The sequence below is a fragment of the Podarcis liolepis genome, assembly GCF_965112155.1.
Source record: "Podarcis liolepis genome assembly, chromosome: 17".
Classification (NCBI taxonomy): domain Eukaryota; kingdom Metazoa; phylum Chordata; class Lepidosauria; order Squamata; family Lacertidae; genus Podarcis; species Podarcis liolepis.
The window spans coordinates 4,409,989-4,426,199 of record NC_139571.1 but is presented as its reverse complement, the minus strand read 5'-3'; the positions used below and the strand labels follow the sequence as shown (position 1 = coordinate 4,426,199).

Sequence of the window (16,211 nt, the reverse complement as noted above, 5' to 3'; positions counted from 1 at the left end):
AGATTCTCCACCCCTAGCCTAAGCCCAGTGGCTAATAACCAAGGTGTCCATCCATGCTCCCAGCCCCACCTGCTTTCTCCCATGTTCCTGCCTTCATACCCAGCTCCATGTCTTCAGCACGTGGGCGTTGGGAATAGGGCACCCCACGGTACACAGCGTCCAGCAGCTTCTCCTTCACTTGCGTCACTGAGTCACAGTTTAATACCTTGACAGGCACAGCAGGGCCCCCAGGGGGCTCAGGGGGGGTACATAACAGAGTCTGGAAACAGAGAAAAAAACTGTTAACGTTGCAATCGTCACAGTTTCAAGGCTCATGCATCCCTAGTTACATGTGCCCAGGGTCATACCTAGAACATTTTTTAGCTCTGGTCATTCCTCACATCCCCAACGACCATTTGTGAGCAACTGCAGTTCCAGCATTGCTGCATTTGGGGTCAGTCCAATGTAAGAAATTGGAGATATTTTGATAACCTTTTTATTGCCAAACTAACATGGAGGTCCAAGAGCAGGTTGCCTAATCTACGCCAGGATGGAAACAGGGGAAGGCCAATTCTTTTCGCGGTCAGCCAAAAGTAAAAAACAAACAAACCAAACTTTTATCCCTACATAGAACTGTAGGAATGGACCCCTGTTTTGCCCCTCCCCCAGCTGCCTGTAAGCAGAACCTAGTGCCTCACCTTAGCCAAAGTCCAGCATGCACCACACAGGCACACAGCAGTCTTTGGCATCACTGGGCTAATCTCACCCTTCCCTGTTCCTCTCTCCAGTTCTATGGAACTTTGTGGAACTTTCTTCCTTTAAGGCAGCCCCATTTGAGGCTGAAGTAGGTCAGCCCTATAAAGTTATGTCTCCTGCCATTAAAATGTTAGGCTGCTGCTTATCTCTTCAAATCTGGTGGCCTGGAGTCCTCTAAACCACCAAGACTGCAAGCCAGACTGGCCTACGCAACAGCAACCCCCCCCTTTCACAGAGCGAACTAAACTGTTCTCTCCCCAGACTACGAAGAGGCATAGCACAGCCCCCAGCATCCTCACCAAGGTCTTGTAATCTATTTGCTGGCGAATGAGCTTGTCCTCGCTCAGCGAGTAGCGAGCCTCGCCTGTGATGGAATCTATGGGTCCTTTCTCCATCTGCTGCTTGATGGCACAGAATAGCATAAATAGCGGCTCCCCAGCACATTCCTGGGGTGGGGAAGAAGAGAGAGGTTCACAGGCAAGGAACATAGGAAGCTCCCTTATCCCAGGGTCCATCTACTTTGGCATCAGGGCCTCTGGCAGAGAAAGGGGCTCTCCATCACCCAGGAGGCAAGGAGTCCAGCAGTAGGCATAGGCAGTGACAGACGCAACCATAGCCAATGAGAGGCAGAGCCGACACATTTTAGCTCCTCCTCACTCCCATTCCTCCTCCTTGCGGAATAAGGAGGTGGCAGGTGGCAGGCAGGGCCACACACTCCTCGACAGGTTGTAAGGAGGGCAGGCAGCAGGGCCAACCAAGGGTGGTAGGGATGCGTCTTGCTTGCCCAATGGACCAGCCACGGCTGCCATCCCCTGCTACCTGGTCATTTATCAAACTGCAGGTCCTAGAGATTGGACATGGAAGCTTATGCATGCAAAACATTTCCTTCCCTAACCACAGAACTCTCATTCCCAACTCCCTCTCCCCAGGACAAAGACCGTGGGTAGAAAATTCTGGATCTTTGGCCTCTACTTTCCCTCAGCCCCCTTTAGATTCCCGCTCTCTGCCAGAATAAGGGCCAGGACCCAGATGTCAGAGGCCTTGTTCCATCTCTCTCACTTCTCTCCCTCCCCCTGCCCTCTCCTCTATCTTTCTCTTGCATGCACTCACCTTGAGGAACCTGTGCAGCAGGAAAGTAAACCAATTTGTCAACATTTTCTCAGCTACGGACTCCGTCCTGGGAAAACAGAAAAAGAGAAAGCACAGACGGCTGAGCTCCTCACGTGTGGGAGGTGGAGGGAATCCTCAATGCCCACATGCACACAGCTGTGAAGAGAAATACGCATAAATCTGGGAGCCCCTTTGCCACGTCACAGGGACTAGAAACTTGATCTCCCTACTTCCTTTGCCCCAACAATGTTCACTCCAACAAATGGGATGCTGCTACCACCCCCCCCCCTGGGATTACAGGCACATTTGGAGGGAAGGAAGAGACACACAGCATCAATTCAGTCCACTAGACAACAGGGAGGAGCACAGAAGTAGCAAGGAGGACTTTGCATGTTAAGAGGTGGAACATATGGCATGACTAGCAGGGGCTGAGGACCCATAGCAGCTCTGTGTGGAAGTGCTGCAGAGGGGCAACACGATGCTGATATGTGGTTCCCAGCCTTAAGGGGGTCTGGCAATCTCTTGTTTAGAAGATGGGGAGGCAAGCGAGGGTGTTATGGCACTTGTTTGGTGGCAGTGTGGGGTTGAAGGCTTATGGCATTAAGTGGTGGGGAGGAGCACAGAAGGCCTCTCACCGGCGGAGCAAGAGCTTGGGGTGCGCACGGTTCTGCAGGTTCTTTTCAATGAGGTCTGCCAGTAGCTGCTTCAGCACACCAGTAGCATAGTCCAGCCTGCCCTGCAGAGCCACCATAGTCAGGGAAGCAACAGCCCCCCGGTCCCGCATGGAGAAGCCGCGCTGTCCCTCCAGGGTGTGGATGAAGGTCAACAGGAAGGGCCGCGTGTGCAGCAGCTGCCCGAAGAGGCGGAGGCCTTTCTCTGTGCTCGGTGGCGTCTGTGGAGGGCAAGAGAAGCGAGAGAGACACACCCCTTGAGCTAGCCAGGACACTTGGAAAATGGTTGTGCACATTAAAAACATTCCCCTGGAGGGTCCTGCAACTTTGCATATGTCTTTGAGATGCTGCTGCTCACAAGACAGCCACTGAGAGAGGAATGTTGTCTTCTGAGCTATTGACCACACATGTCTCTTCTGCATAAGAGCATTAAAAGAATAGGAACATCCTTTGCTGCTAGATCAGAGCAAGGACCCACCTGGGCCAGTTTCTTGTTTCCAACAGCAATGAGATAGGTGTCTTTGGGGGCTGACAGGCAGAAGACCCTTGCTGGATGAGGCCAAAGGGCCCATCATAGTACATAATCCTGGTCTCACAATGGCCAACCATGTGCCTATAAGGAAGGTCAGAGGCATGACCCGAGTGCAGCTGCACTCTGCCCACTTGTGACTGATTCCCAGCAACCCATCTACAGAGGCACACCTGCTTCCAATTGATAAGGCAGGACATAGACATTATGGTTAGTAGCCATTGATAGCCTATCCTCCATTAATTTGTCTAAGCGAGGCCAAACAAGTAGTTCAAGAACATGTACCTCAATGGAGGAAATACCAAAGTGGGGCAGGGGAGGGACTTGCACCCAAAAGCTAGAAGGCCAAGACTTCAGCATGCAAGAACCCCACCACCACCACCATGGACTTGGTGATTCCTCCATGACTCAGGTCGTGTCAGATGGAGATCATGAAACACTAGCTTCTGATCTCCCTTTTCTGCCAACTGTAAGGCAAAAATCTTTGCTGGGTCCCTGTCTCTCCCCCTGCATTGCAACTTACACTGGTCTCCTGCAGCGCTGGGTGCTCATCCACGCCTGGAAAAAGCACACGCCTTGCATAGGTCCGATAGTCCAGGAAAGGGATCTTCACACCATCCATGTTGTTTGTCAGCTCGTTAATGTCTGTCTGCAGCTCAGCAAAAGCTGAAGAAGGTGGAAGATGGTCAAAAGTGTTGGAGACCATGCATAACGGGCAACCTTCTCCACTTTAATTCTCCCCCCCCCCCCACACACAAAAAAACCCACCCCTGAGCTTTTGAAACCTAAGGGAGCCAAAGAATTTAAAGACACCTGTGTTCCTACGGTTCTCCAGTAGGGGCCACATTTCTCATTAAGGACCATTCATGGCAAGTGCCTTTTCTCTGAGCCCACCAAGCTGTATCAAGCACAACCCTCTCAACATTTCACACAAAGGAATGCTTTTGTGGATTTTCGACACATATTTACACCAGACATTACTGCCTAAGATGACTGCACTCTGCCACACTTATTGCTGAAGGTTCTTCTCTTTCTGCTCTTTGTTCTAAACTGTTTTCTAAAGCAGGGAATGTGTGTCTATTGGGACAGGTAGTCATGGTGTGCAGTAGTGGGAAAATGGGGGGCAGGGGGCGGGAATGGTACCTTGGCATTTTGTGCCTATGCCCATGTCTTTGTCACCTAGAGTTTAGGTGGACGTTCTCTGTCCTTCTTGCCCAGCCACCCGCGAAGAAACACCAGAGATTTAATTTTGAGACACCCAAGGAGGGGCTGAAACCTCTGTGCATTAATACATTAACAAAAAACTCCCAACACTCAACTATTTCACAAAATGGGAACAAAATAGGGATGGTTGTGGGATAAATCTACAAGACTTTTGCTACCTATAAACCAAATACATTTTGCTACATGAAGCAGAACAGCAAATCCCACCCCCAATCATGGCCAGCTTAAAGCTGGCCAAGTTAGTCTGGCAAATGAGACAGAAAATCCCACAAGCATCTCTCCTTGCGAGTGGAAATACTATCAGAAATACCTTCAATAACTCCTGGTTTCCTGTCCCTTCATGACACCCAGAATTAGCTGTCTGATGCAGCCATCCCACTCTCCAGAATGATAGGGCTGGCCTTGTTGCAGTGTTATAGGAGCTGGTGACTGCCACAAACTATATGCTGTGAAAAGAATATGGAGCCCATAATGGCTGCACATCTTTCCAATCTACAAAAGGAACTATTCCATACCCTGGGAACCAGTCCTGAGGCATACATAGTGCCCAGAGGGAGCTGGACTTCCACACTTCATGTTGGAGGCTACAGATAACAACTAGAGAAGGCACCTTTGTGCCCAAAGACCTACATTAGCATCAGTCGCCTCCTAAGAGAGGAGATGCCGAAGATTACATTAACACGTTCCAGCAACAACTACCAACCTTGGGCCCAAAAGGCAATGTTGCTGCCCCTGACATTCACGTCCCTTTATTTCCCAGCCCCCTAAATACCTTCCTTGCACTCCAGGGCCACGCGAGACTCCAAGTTGTCCATCTGCAGCTGCAACCGCTTCAGAGTACGGTCAGCGTCCCGAGTCTTCCGCTTGTAGGCCACCAGCACCCCAATGATAGCGCCCAGAAGCAGACTTCCTCCTGCACCTAACCCAACAAGAGCCGGCAAAGGCAGGGCTGTCTCAGGGTAAATGTGTAAGGTCCCAGGGGAGAACGAGAGACCCCCCACCAGGATCTACAAAAAGAAGAGCAAGAGATTAAGCCAGGTCACACAGGAGAAGCACCCCTGCTGCATCAGGCCAAGGGCCTATTAATACAGTCCACCATCATTAAGACAAGAGCTCTCCCATCCCCTTGTACATTTAACTAACTGGCACCTGCTGTTCAGGATATGTGCTGTCTCTGAAAACAATGAGGCCCAGCAGCTTAACACAGGGGAACAGCCCTCAAATGAACTTAGGGCATATCTTTTTGGACATCAGGACTTGTTCTTGGAACATTGTTGACCTCTTTGTTGGTGGCAAGGGAAAAAATAGGTAGAAAAGGAGAATTCCTAGATGCCAAGATCCAGGTTTGGGGTAAGTACTATTTGGTGAGAGAACCCCAGTATATCCCACACTCTTCAACCTAGATCTATGGGGTGCTCTGTTTTGCAATTTTTTTCTTTTAGTTGGTCCACATGGTTGGGCAGAATGGGCAGACCTACCCACCAGCTGTGTACCTACACTTGCCAGAGAGGGGCGGGGGTGACATTCCTCAGGCTAATACATGCATACTACTATGTCACATCACCAGGACAAATCACTCACTGGACAACCCCTTGCATGTCCATAGCATTGGCAGTTCTCCCTGGAATGGGCAGACTGATCCCATCTGCTCCACATCCCCCCTTCCCTCCCTGACTTCCAATGATAGGCGTACCGTAACTGGCTGTTCCCCAGTTTGGCTTGGTGAGTCACACAGCAGTTGGGTCTCTGAGACAGTCAGGATGCAGGGCTCTCCGCCGATTAGTACTGTATAGTTGAGTCGTGCGCTGCCCGATACTGCTGGGATCAGGTTCCTGCCCTGAAAGGCACAGCAATATGAGAGAAGATATGGGAGCGTTCTGTAAAAGGATCCTGAATCTAGGCTTGGAGAAGACAGTCTCTTGCGTCCAAGCCCAGGACTCTCAAAGTGCAAACCGGGTACCCATTCTGCACAAAGTCCATTCAACATAGCACCAAAAAGCACATTCATTCTCTGCAGCCAGTACAGAACATGCAAAATTGTATATTTCTCTTATCCATGGAGAAAGGCAAGGATCTAAAACTAAATTCCTTAACCACTGGGAATCCTCTTCAGACCACCTCAACCAGATTTCACCACACAAGGCCTATATTTACTCACACCTGCTTTGGCTGTCATAAGGCCTAGAAAAATGTATTAAAATATATATGAAAGAAAACTAAATTCTCAATTTCCGATCGAATTCTGTATTTGAATGTCACAACCATAAAATAGGCACTCCTTTCTTTTTTGGAATGCTTATCTCTAACCAAAAGTTAAAAAGCCACATCATGGTGGAGAAAATAATTCTGTCATGGTTTTTATTCAGTAGGCTTTGAGCAGGCTATCATTTGATTGGCTTGAGGGTTTCAGCCATTAAAGTTTTAAAAGCCCTGACACAAACTGCTTCAGTACCTTGAGGACTACATGGGATCCAGGCTTAATCTCCAGGATGCCGCTGGGACCAAACGGCTCAAAGCTGGGGTCAGGGTAGTAGGTAAAGGCGGAGCGGTTCAAGGTACGTGCAGCTGCCACATCATCCAAGAGGAAGCCAAACTCGTCAGGGTGAGCCCCTGCAAGGGGCAGGGCCTGCTCCCCAGGGATGATGCCAGGGGCCTTGCACAACATCACTGAGTCATTCAGCACCTGGCAACTCTGCAAGGAAGGAAAAACAGACACCCCACAACTGAGGGGGAACAAAGAATAATCCGCTACACTTGGCTTCTGACCTTCAACACCCAACCGCGCATACCTACTCTGCTGTCTCAAAGACCAGCAGTCCTTACTTCTGACATGCAGAGTCTTCGCTTTGACAATTAGCTCTCAAAAAGCATGTTGCCTTTTAAGGGCTTGGAAGGGAGGACTATTCCCTCCCTCCCAGAATGCTTTAGGCCTCCTAATCTTTATCTTGGATTCAAGACAGAGACAGATATGTTTAAGAACCATTTCATGGTTTTACTTACAATTTTATGGTTTACATTTTATGGTTTTTACTTACAGAATCTTGGGAGTGGAAATACATGATTAAGAAAATATATATCACATGATGGAGTTTCCTTCTGAACTTCACCATCCAGAATGAAAGTGGGAGATCATATGTCTGAATAGTTCCTTAAGCTACAGACCTTCTCTCAGACGGTGGAGGGTGGATGTGCAGTGAGTTTATATACAGTCAACTCGCAACTTGTGTGCATGTGCATTCAACTTATGCAATCACAGCTTTACACACTTGGTGGTTGGCCAGCTACAATTACACAAATTTAATGCACAAAAGATGGACAATTTAAAAGCGGAAGTGAAAACCTGGCAAAAGTTTGAAGTTAAGAACTACAGGTGCAATGGACATTCTGCTCTTGAACTCCTGGGTATGGAGGACTGATCTGTAGATCAACAAACATGTTTTAAGCCAAGTGATAGTACTGGTTGATACACAATATGAGTGAGTGGTATATTGTTTCTTAGAGCAGAGTAGCTAACCTGATGGTGCAAATCCCTTCTCTCTCCCTCCCTCCCTCTCTCCTCTATGTCTGCCAATTGCCTCTTTTTTTGCTGCACACTCAGTCTGCATCAGTTTAGCCCACTCCACAGAAGACTCACATTGATGGTTTCTATTCCCCCATAGGCAGCTCGAACACGGGGCTCCTGGATCGTCAGCAGGTGGGTCCCACTCACTGTGAGACTGGTACTACCACTGTAGAGCGGGGGTAAGAAAAGACAGAGGGGGCGGTAAATGGATTCAGCCCACAGACACTGTGGTGGTGCAGATGATAAAGAGAAGACCTTGCCAAAGAAAGGGAAATTCATGACTTTGGTAAGACCCCATTCTCATAATGGCACCCACCAGGCAGGCGGCAATGGCAAGGAGACCAGGGATACAGTTGCACGGAGAAGACCAGGTATGCTCAGAATGTCACAGGTGCCTTCCTATGCAGATGAGCCAAGGGAAGTTCACACAGGATCAAAGCTAGTGCGCTCCCTATGTGTGTTCCCCCTCCCTTTCCAAAACTCAATTTCCCCAGTGTTCACCATTAGCCTTGAGCATAGAAGTCAACTCCTAGGGGCTGAGGTCCCTTTGACCCCCCCCCCAAATATACAGTTCGTAAAATTAAAAACATGCATACATATATACTAATAAATCAGTATCTCCTTTTGGCTTAACTCCACTGCCTGTAAATGTTGCCCTCTCCATGCTTTTTAATTTGGAAGATGTGTCTATAGTACAGGAATATATTTTTTTAGTACAGGTGTCCCCCCCCCCCACTTACATGGTGGTTAAGTTCTCCCCCCCCCCGCACATAAGTGAATATTGCGTGAGTGAGGAGCACCCTCTAAAAAGCCTTGGAATACCTGTTTGTTCCAGCTCTCCAGCTCTCTCTCCCCACAACTTTCTCCAGCTAGAATTGAAGCCCTGGGACCAGCTGGGAAGATGCCTGGGTAAGTGGCGGCTGCAGCAGCTGCTGTGCTACCCCATGCGTCATCTATTAGGCAGGGAGGCTGAGCAGCTTAAACAAAGCCCCACTGTGCCTCTGGTCTCTTTGGGGCTTCCTCCGCTCTCACTGACATCCTCTTCGGGGTACTAGAAGGGTCTTCTCATGAGCCATGAGGACTCTCCAGCTCTCTCCTGCCCTTCCTGGTTTGAATCTATCTATTTCCCAGCACCACACATATACACGGTTGTGTGTGATTCAATCATGTGTATGTAGGGGATAGGGCAGGGCGATATATTGATATATCGTCCAATACCGGTTTCTAGATCACATCACAATAACTGTCTAAAAATAATTGACATGGCAATGCGTCATGAATCACAGTTTGTGTGAGTCTTCAATGTGGATTTGTCTGGAAGCAGCTGGGAGAAAGCATGGTTTCATGAAGCCACTGATGCTGAGACGCCGACTTCCCTCACAGACGCCACGAAATAAAAAAACAAAAAACCCACCACATTGCCCTGTGTTCTTCAAGCCTCTTTCCTTCCTTGCTCCCTTCTGTGTGTGTGTGTGTATGCCTGATTTGCTTCCTGCAAGCCTGATCTCCATGCTTCTTTGCTCACTGGCACACCCAATCTCCATGTTCCTTTGCCCAGCCACACACCCGATCTGCACCCCCCCCCCAACCTTCACCCCCCTACATAGTTCCAAGTTTCAAAAATCATGATATATCACTAAATTGTGGTGTTTAGCTGGTGATATATCACAATGTTGAAAACCAGGTATCGCCCAATCCTAGTGGGGGGAATGCCTGTATTAGCAATATTGTCCTTGGAACAGGGTAAGGTGTGCGTGTCTCTAAATATCTGTCTATCTATTGGAATCTCAACAAATTGCTGGCCTAGAAGATGAGACTGTGTTGGTCAAACATGGGTCCCCAACTGTAGTTGGACTACAACTCCCATCATCTCTGACCACTGGTCCTGCTAGCTAGGGATGATGGGAGTTGTAGTTCAACAACAGCTGGGACCATAGTTTGAGAAACACTGAGATGGGAGACAGATTGAATAAACGAGACAAAGCAGAAGTGCCTAAAGTAAAACTTTTTAAATGTGGAGGATGGAGGGCAGCCCCCAATTTTCCTCTCTGAGTCATGAGGGGGCGGGGAAGCATCAGGGCCCTCCCCACTAAGCAGCAGTCATGGGGAAGTTGGGGGGAGAGCCTTATTTCCTCAGTTACTCCCATCTACCGATTTGGGGCCTGGGCACCGTCCTGTGGGAATGAGAGATGCTTAGTAAAGAAGCTTAGAGCTGTCGCAGGCTCATCACTTACTTGGCAATGCTCCAGGCAGGCTCTATCCCTGTGACAACCGGGTCAGGGCTGTAGCGGAAGGAGACTGTGCCGTTGGTGCTGATGTTAGCACGGTCAATGCGAAGGCTGAGCTCAGCGAGGCCTGGGCCTAGGGCTGAGGGGGGAGACAGGCAGACAATCTCCCCTGCGCTACGCCTTGGGAGAGGGAAACTGAGAGTTATTGCCCCTAAAGAAACAAACACAGCCTCCTCACAAATAATCTAACCTCAAAAATTATGCTTCCTCCACACCCCATCATTCAACACCTTCCACCACTTTCCCCTCACCCACGTTGCACTGTCCAACGTAAACACAGAGCTTCCCTCCTCTGTGCCTGGCCACCTTAGGTCTCAGGCCATGGACTTATTTCATTTTTATCCTGCTCTAGGGCAGCACACCTGATTCTCCCCACCACCACCCTATTCTATTCTGAGGTAGATTAAACTGAAAGGCAGTTAACAGGGTCTAGGAGCTTCATGGCTGAGTGGGGATTTGAACGTGGCCCTCCTCAATTCTGGCTGGACACTCTGCCTGCTACACCATGCTGACTCTCGGTTCATAGCTTCTTCATACCAAGGAGCTGCTATGCAAAAAATAAACAGGCCTAGGGATCATCCAGACTTGTGCTTGTCCCGTGCCTAGAAAGCATGGGGCCAAGCAGATTTCCACTTGTCCAGTGCTTTCTAGGCAGTTTTGCGCCCTTGCCCATGGTGCCAGGGACCCCCTGCATGGGTGAAACAGACCTCTGGGGTCTGCAGACTACCAATTGGTAACCACTGGCCTAAAGAGTCCTTTCAGCCCAAGGGCTTCTGCTCGCCCAGCGGAGCTTTCCCCTCATCTCCTCCACTTGCGCCCACCCTCCCCCCCCCAAAAAAGGCTTGGAGGGGATTTCAGGTCAACTCCCAGAACAGAGCTTGGGGAAGGAGATGGGGGGATTGTTCCGCCTGCTGCAATGCTTGTCCTGAATGGACATTCACCTCAGCGCGATGCTGAATTCCATCCAATTCCTTCCCCCACCCAAACCCAATTTAATATTGAGCCTGTCCAAGAGTTCCCAGCCAACTCCACTGAAAGATGAATGGCACTCCAAACAATACCTTATCAGCTGACATGGTGCTCCCCGGATCACAACACTGACATTGCTCCCAGCATCCAGATGCGTTCCCAGGAGGCTGATTTTCGTCCCGCCTGAGGCAGGACCTCGTTCTGGGTATACCCCATGAAAACTGGGGGTCTACATGAGGAAACAGGTAGAAATTAATAATGAAGATAGACTTCACGAACAGTCTCCCCCTTCCCTCAAGCTGATTAACATGGACACCCCTTCCAGAACCAGACTACTTTTTGGGTCTGGGGCTCAGAAAACACCCCTTCCCACAAATAAACCCACTCACAGTTTACAAGCAAGACTTCTACCATGTACTTCATTGCTTATCATATAAGCTAAATATGCCTATTGAGCCCTAACCCCCACCCTGATTACCACAAAAGTGAAGGGAGTATCTGACTGGGTCCGGTAGTCAGCACTGCAATCGCCTACGCACAGCTCCACAGGCCCGGGGGGAGGGTCGGGCAAAAGCGATGGCTCCAGTTCACATACCAGCCTGAGGGGAGAAAGGATGATTTGTCAGAAGAATATGGCTTCCTCCCCATCCCATCGCCACCACACCAATCCCTGCAGCCCCACTGAGTCCACCACATCCCTTCCCTCGCAAGGCCATCACTTGCTTCTAGTTCTTCATTCCACAATGCCCCTTGTTATAATTTATTTTTGCACAGCTCAGCTCTCTTCGTCTTGCCCCGGACTGCAGGTTTGTTAAGGCCTTGCAAGAAACACTCCTTGAACAGAATGACATTTGCCTGGTAAACCTTTTAGTCTGGTCAGTGCTCTTCCCTGGGGAGGGAATGACTCCTCATTTCCTCCGGAGTGCCTGTTGGGTCAGCAGCGTTAGCCTTGGTCAGAGAGGCCTTCAATGCAATCCTCTGAATTTTCCTGGCATCTCTCCTAGCTGCCCAATGAATACTTTTGGCCTGGCCTCTCTTTCCCCCTCAATCAAGGCAGCACCAAAATCCTTCTCAGCACAAAATACAGTGGAGCCTCGGGTTACGTTGCCTCCGGCTTACATCACCCTTGGCTTGCAACTGGCACATACCTGGAAGTACTGGAACGGGTTACTTCCAGGTTCGCGTCATTCGCGCACATGCAGTCGCGATAAATCGCGTCTGTGTATACACAGAAGCGCTAAATTGTGCCGCGCACATGCGCAGGCACGACACTTTGGGTTGCGTCGTTTACGGGTTGTGGCGGGGCTCCCCACCGTAACCAAGGTTCCACTGTATAAGGAAAACTCAGAGGTTTCTGCAATAAGGGACTAGGGACACCATCTTGTTTTGCATTGGGAAGGCCCCTTCCACCCACCGCTCCGCCCAAACAAGACGCACAGAGGAAGCAATAAATTCACGATCATGGCGGATCTGAGCCTCCCACCTGTTAAGCCTGAAAAAGTTACCCATCCATGTGCTATTGAAATATCAAAGTCAACTTTGGCCTACCTAAGAGCTTATCTACACTTTCCCTTTTGCCCCTCTCTTTCCAGGCATGGTCCACACTTTAAAATTTTGTGTCCAAGTCCAAATTGTGTCCAAATTTTGTGCCCCTTTTTTTGCTCTAGATCTTTCCCCAAGAAAACCCTGGAGCAAACGGCAATCCATGAAAAAGCTAAACTGAATGCTAAAGCACAGATTTTTGCAGGGAAAGTGGGAAATAAAGCTTAAACACAGAGCTCTTTCCTGGTGCCTGGAAAAAACAGAGCAAAAGTTAAGCGTGGCTAACCCCCAAGAAAACCCATTATTGGTAGTTTAGACCAGTTTTACCAAAGTGAGAGAATCTGGGCATGGGAACCTTGTTTCTGGAGTTTAAGAGGGAAACATTTAGACAAACATGTCTAAATTCAAATGAGTGGAACATGCAGGGATGACACCGGGGGGCGTGGGGGGAGGAAAAGACTAATTTATTGTCCTTTCTTGCAACATAAATCTTTCTGGTCTGATCAGAAAGTGTGAAGATTAAAATGATAGCTTTATCAAGTACAACTGTGTGCTCATTAGCTCACTGCATTGGCTCCCTTTCATTCTTCCGATTTTGCAACCCTGCAGCCTCCCTTCTTAGATATTATTTTGTTTTTAGTTAATATGACAAACCTGCCTGGAAGCCCTGCACGAGAACCAAGTGCTATAACTAAAAGGCACTCTGCCATAAATTGTACTTTATGATCCTGGGCTTGTTCCAAAGCTGCTGATCAGAGTTTCTTCCATTCTGGGAAAAAGGGATACTCTGGTTAACTGGGGACTTCCTGGTGTGAGTACAAAGGGAGGAGCGAAGGAGCTGCATTCACAGAGTTCTGCCATTAAATGCACCACCAGGTCCAGGAGGTGGTGTTAAGTGAGAGACCATGAACCACACAGTTGCTTTTGCAGTTTTGCTCCTACTCAGATTCCCTGTTCTATACCTTCCCGTGACAGCACCCCGCAGGCTCCTCCTCCACCAGCACCCAGTGTTTTCAGGAAACCCTCACCAACCTCTCAGCGCTGATGTATTCAGCAGAGAGAGAAGTGCAGCGCACGCCTGCCACACGGACCCCCACCTCGAAGAAATGAAGCCCCAGGTTCTCTCCCCAAACTGTCACTCGTGTCCCACCTTCCTTGGGGCCGGTCAATGGCAACACCTGCAGAGAGATTGGGGTGGGAGGGGAAGAGAGAGGAAGGCTGCTCATTGGGGGGAGGGAACCCAGCGAGGTTTGCAGGGGTCCCAAAAAAGAAGGAAAAAACATCACAGTAAGAGAATGCGGGTGGCACTGTGGGTTAAACCACAGAGCCTAGGACTTGCCGATCAGAAGGTCGGCGGTTCGAATCCCCGTGACAGGGTGAGCTCCCGTTGCTTGGTCCCTGCTCCTGCCAACCTAGCAGTTCGAAAGCATGAAGTGCAAGTAGATAAATAGGTACAATTCTGGCAGGAAGGTAAATGATGTTTCCGTGTGCTGCTCTGGTTTGCCAGAAGCGGCTTAGTCATGCTGGCCACATGACCCGGAAGCTGTACGCCGGCTCCCTTGGCCAATAAAGTGAGATGAGTACCACAACCCCAGAGTCGTCCGCAACTGGACCTAATGGTCAGGGGTTCCTTTACCTTTAAGAGAACCGCCAAGCAGTTTTTCTTACCTGGGTGATGCGGGGGTGGGTGCAGCGGGCCCCTCGCCGTCCAGGTGGCACCCAATTCTGCCGGGAAGTAGGGCAGTGAGGGCGCAAGAGACAACGGCGTTCTGGAACACACCAACCACACTCATAGCGCGGGTCTGACTTGAGGCAGAGCCCGCAGCTGGAGCGCTGGGCTGAACACTTGTACAACAGAGCTGGGGAGAGGGAAGAACAACATGGAGATGAAATGAAAGGAACTTCCTCTCTTCTCAATGCACCAGATTGCCACCTCCCTCAAAGATCCCTCCACCTATGCTGGCAATCTAAACCATGCAGTGTGGGCCAAGATTCAGCTGCATGCTTAACATGGCAGAATCACCATCAATGTTTTAGTAGGTTAGCTTCTTGATGCTACTGTGTCTTTGAATGCACCTGGGCTGGAAGTTATCACACCAGGGTCAACCAAGATGCAGGGCTGAAGCTCAGGGGTACAGCATCTGCTCTGCGTGAGTAAAGTCCCAGGTTTAACTCCCCAGCAGGTCCAGATAGGCCAGCAAATATGTCCAGTCTAAGACCCTGGGAAGATTCTAGCAGGAAGTGTGGACAAAACTAAGGTAGATGGACCAACAGTTGGATACAGTTTAAGGCAGCTTCTCTATCTTCCAGAGATGGCTTTACCATACATACATCAGGGTTAAGTCACTTGTTTTAGGCAGCACCGGAAGTAGGGAAGGAGTGACAGATGAAGGCAGGAAATTGGTGACTGAAGAGTGTAGTAAGACTTTTTTTTAAAAAAAGTGTTGGCTTTAGCAGTGCTGGTGGGTGGTGTTGAGAACAGAGGTGGAGCAAGGTGGGGGGGGGGGTCCGCCCTGGGTGTCATCCCTGGGACGCACACTGCCGCTAGCTCTGCCTCTGTCCATCCCTATGGGTGCTGCGCAGTGCACCCCGTCCTTAGCCCCTATGCGTGCCATGTGGTGCAGTTCACCCTGCCCCTATGGGCGGTTTGCCCCACCCCTGGGCACACCACCCCAGGTGCCCAAGAGGCTTCCTGCGCCACTGGTTGAGAAGGGGCATTTCTGTTCTTCAGGCTGCAAAAAGTTTTGGGATGGCACTGACGTGCCCTGGTGTACTGCATTCCAGCTATCACTGTGTAAGGTTTCTCCGTAACAAAATGTTCATTTTAGAAAACTGGAAAGTGATCCATGAGAAATCAGACCTAAGGCACCCCCATTAGCACAAATGGTGATCTACACACTCTGCATCTAGGGCTCATACCTTTGAACCCTGGTGGCTTGTCAATGGCGAAGTCTCCATCCCAAATGACATCAAAATCCAGCGGCAGTTCCCCCAGGTCATCACTGTCATACCAGTACTGTGGGAAAGAGATGGGTCACAAATGTATGAGAGGGCAAAATACTAGGAATTGATTCACCTGTCAATTTCCGTTTCTCATTTTCCCAATCTTAAATTGAGTTTTCTACATTTTTGCAACAATAATTTGCATTTAAAAATGAACCATCGTGAAAATTTGTCAGCATGTTAGGGTGAAATTCTCCTAAAATATACCTTTTTGTATGCAGTTTTGACAAATATTCCCATTTTAAAAAAGCAATTCCCCCATTTTTGCATTTTTATGCAATTTTATGCAATGCATTTTTATATGTTGTTCTTTAATGTAAACTTTTCTCTAATATATGCATTTTCACACACACTGGTTGCTAGGGAATGAAGAAGAAAAAGAGGAGTTTGGATTTGATACCCCACTTTATCACTACCCTAAGGAGTCTCAAAGCGGCTAACATTCTCCTTTCCCTTCCTCCCCCACAACAAACACTCTGTGAGGTGAGTGGGGCTGAGAAACTTCAGAGAAGTGTGACTGGCCCAAGGTCACCCAGCAGCTGCATGTGGAAGAGCAGGGAATCAACCCAGTTCACCAG

The 16,211-nt window shown here is 49.2% G+C and overlaps 2 protein-coding genes across 5 annotated transcripts in view; one reads left to right on the top strand and one right to left on the bottom strand.

Annotated features, from left to right (window-relative positions):
* LOC310696816 (uncharacterized protein) overlaps positions 1 to 16,211 on the top strand; it is a 155,801-nt gene that overhangs the window by 80,140 nt on the left and 59,450 nt on the right. The gene's annotated exons all lie outside the window — the stretch shown is intronic.
* Positions 1 to 16,211, bottom strand: part of PLXNA3 (plexin A3) — a 69,877-nt gene that overhangs the window by 11,799 nt on the left and 41,867 nt on the right. For 3 of the 4 annotated variants that reach the window (XM_083482757.1, XM_083482756.1, XM_083482758.1), the window contains exons 11-25: positions 15,550 to 15,646; positions 14,299 to 14,489; positions 13,663 to 13,808; positions 11,567 to 11,687; positions 11,181 to 11,317; positions 10,066 to 10,239; positions 7,904 to 7,997; positions 6,722 to 6,961; positions 5,963 to 6,106; positions 5,042 to 5,276; positions 3,569 to 3,711; positions 2,481 to 2,737; positions 1,846 to 1,912; positions 1,035 to 1,181; positions 70 to 259 (exon numbers count right to left, since the gene is read on the bottom strand). In XM_083482757.1, coding sequence (XP_083338883.1) covers positions 70 to 259; positions 1,035 to 1,181; positions 1,846 to 1,912; positions 2,481 to 2,737; positions 3,569 to 3,711; positions 5,042 to 5,276; positions 5,963 to 6,106; positions 6,722 to 6,961; positions 7,904 to 7,997; positions 10,066 to 10,239; positions 11,181 to 11,317; positions 11,567 to 11,687; positions 13,663 to 13,808; positions 14,299 to 14,489; positions 15,550 to 15,646 — 2,383 coding nt within the window. The remainder of the gene's footprint in view (positions 1 to 69; positions 260 to 1,034; positions 1,182 to 1,845; positions 1,913 to 2,480; positions 2,738 to 3,568; positions 3,712 to 5,041; positions 5,277 to 5,962; positions 6,107 to 6,721; positions 6,962 to 7,903; positions 7,998 to 10,065; positions 10,240 to 11,180; positions 11,318 to 11,566; positions 11,688 to 13,662; positions 13,809 to 14,298; positions 14,490 to 15,549; positions 15,647 to 16,211) is intronic. The other variant, XM_083482759.1, reaches the window with a different exon arrangement.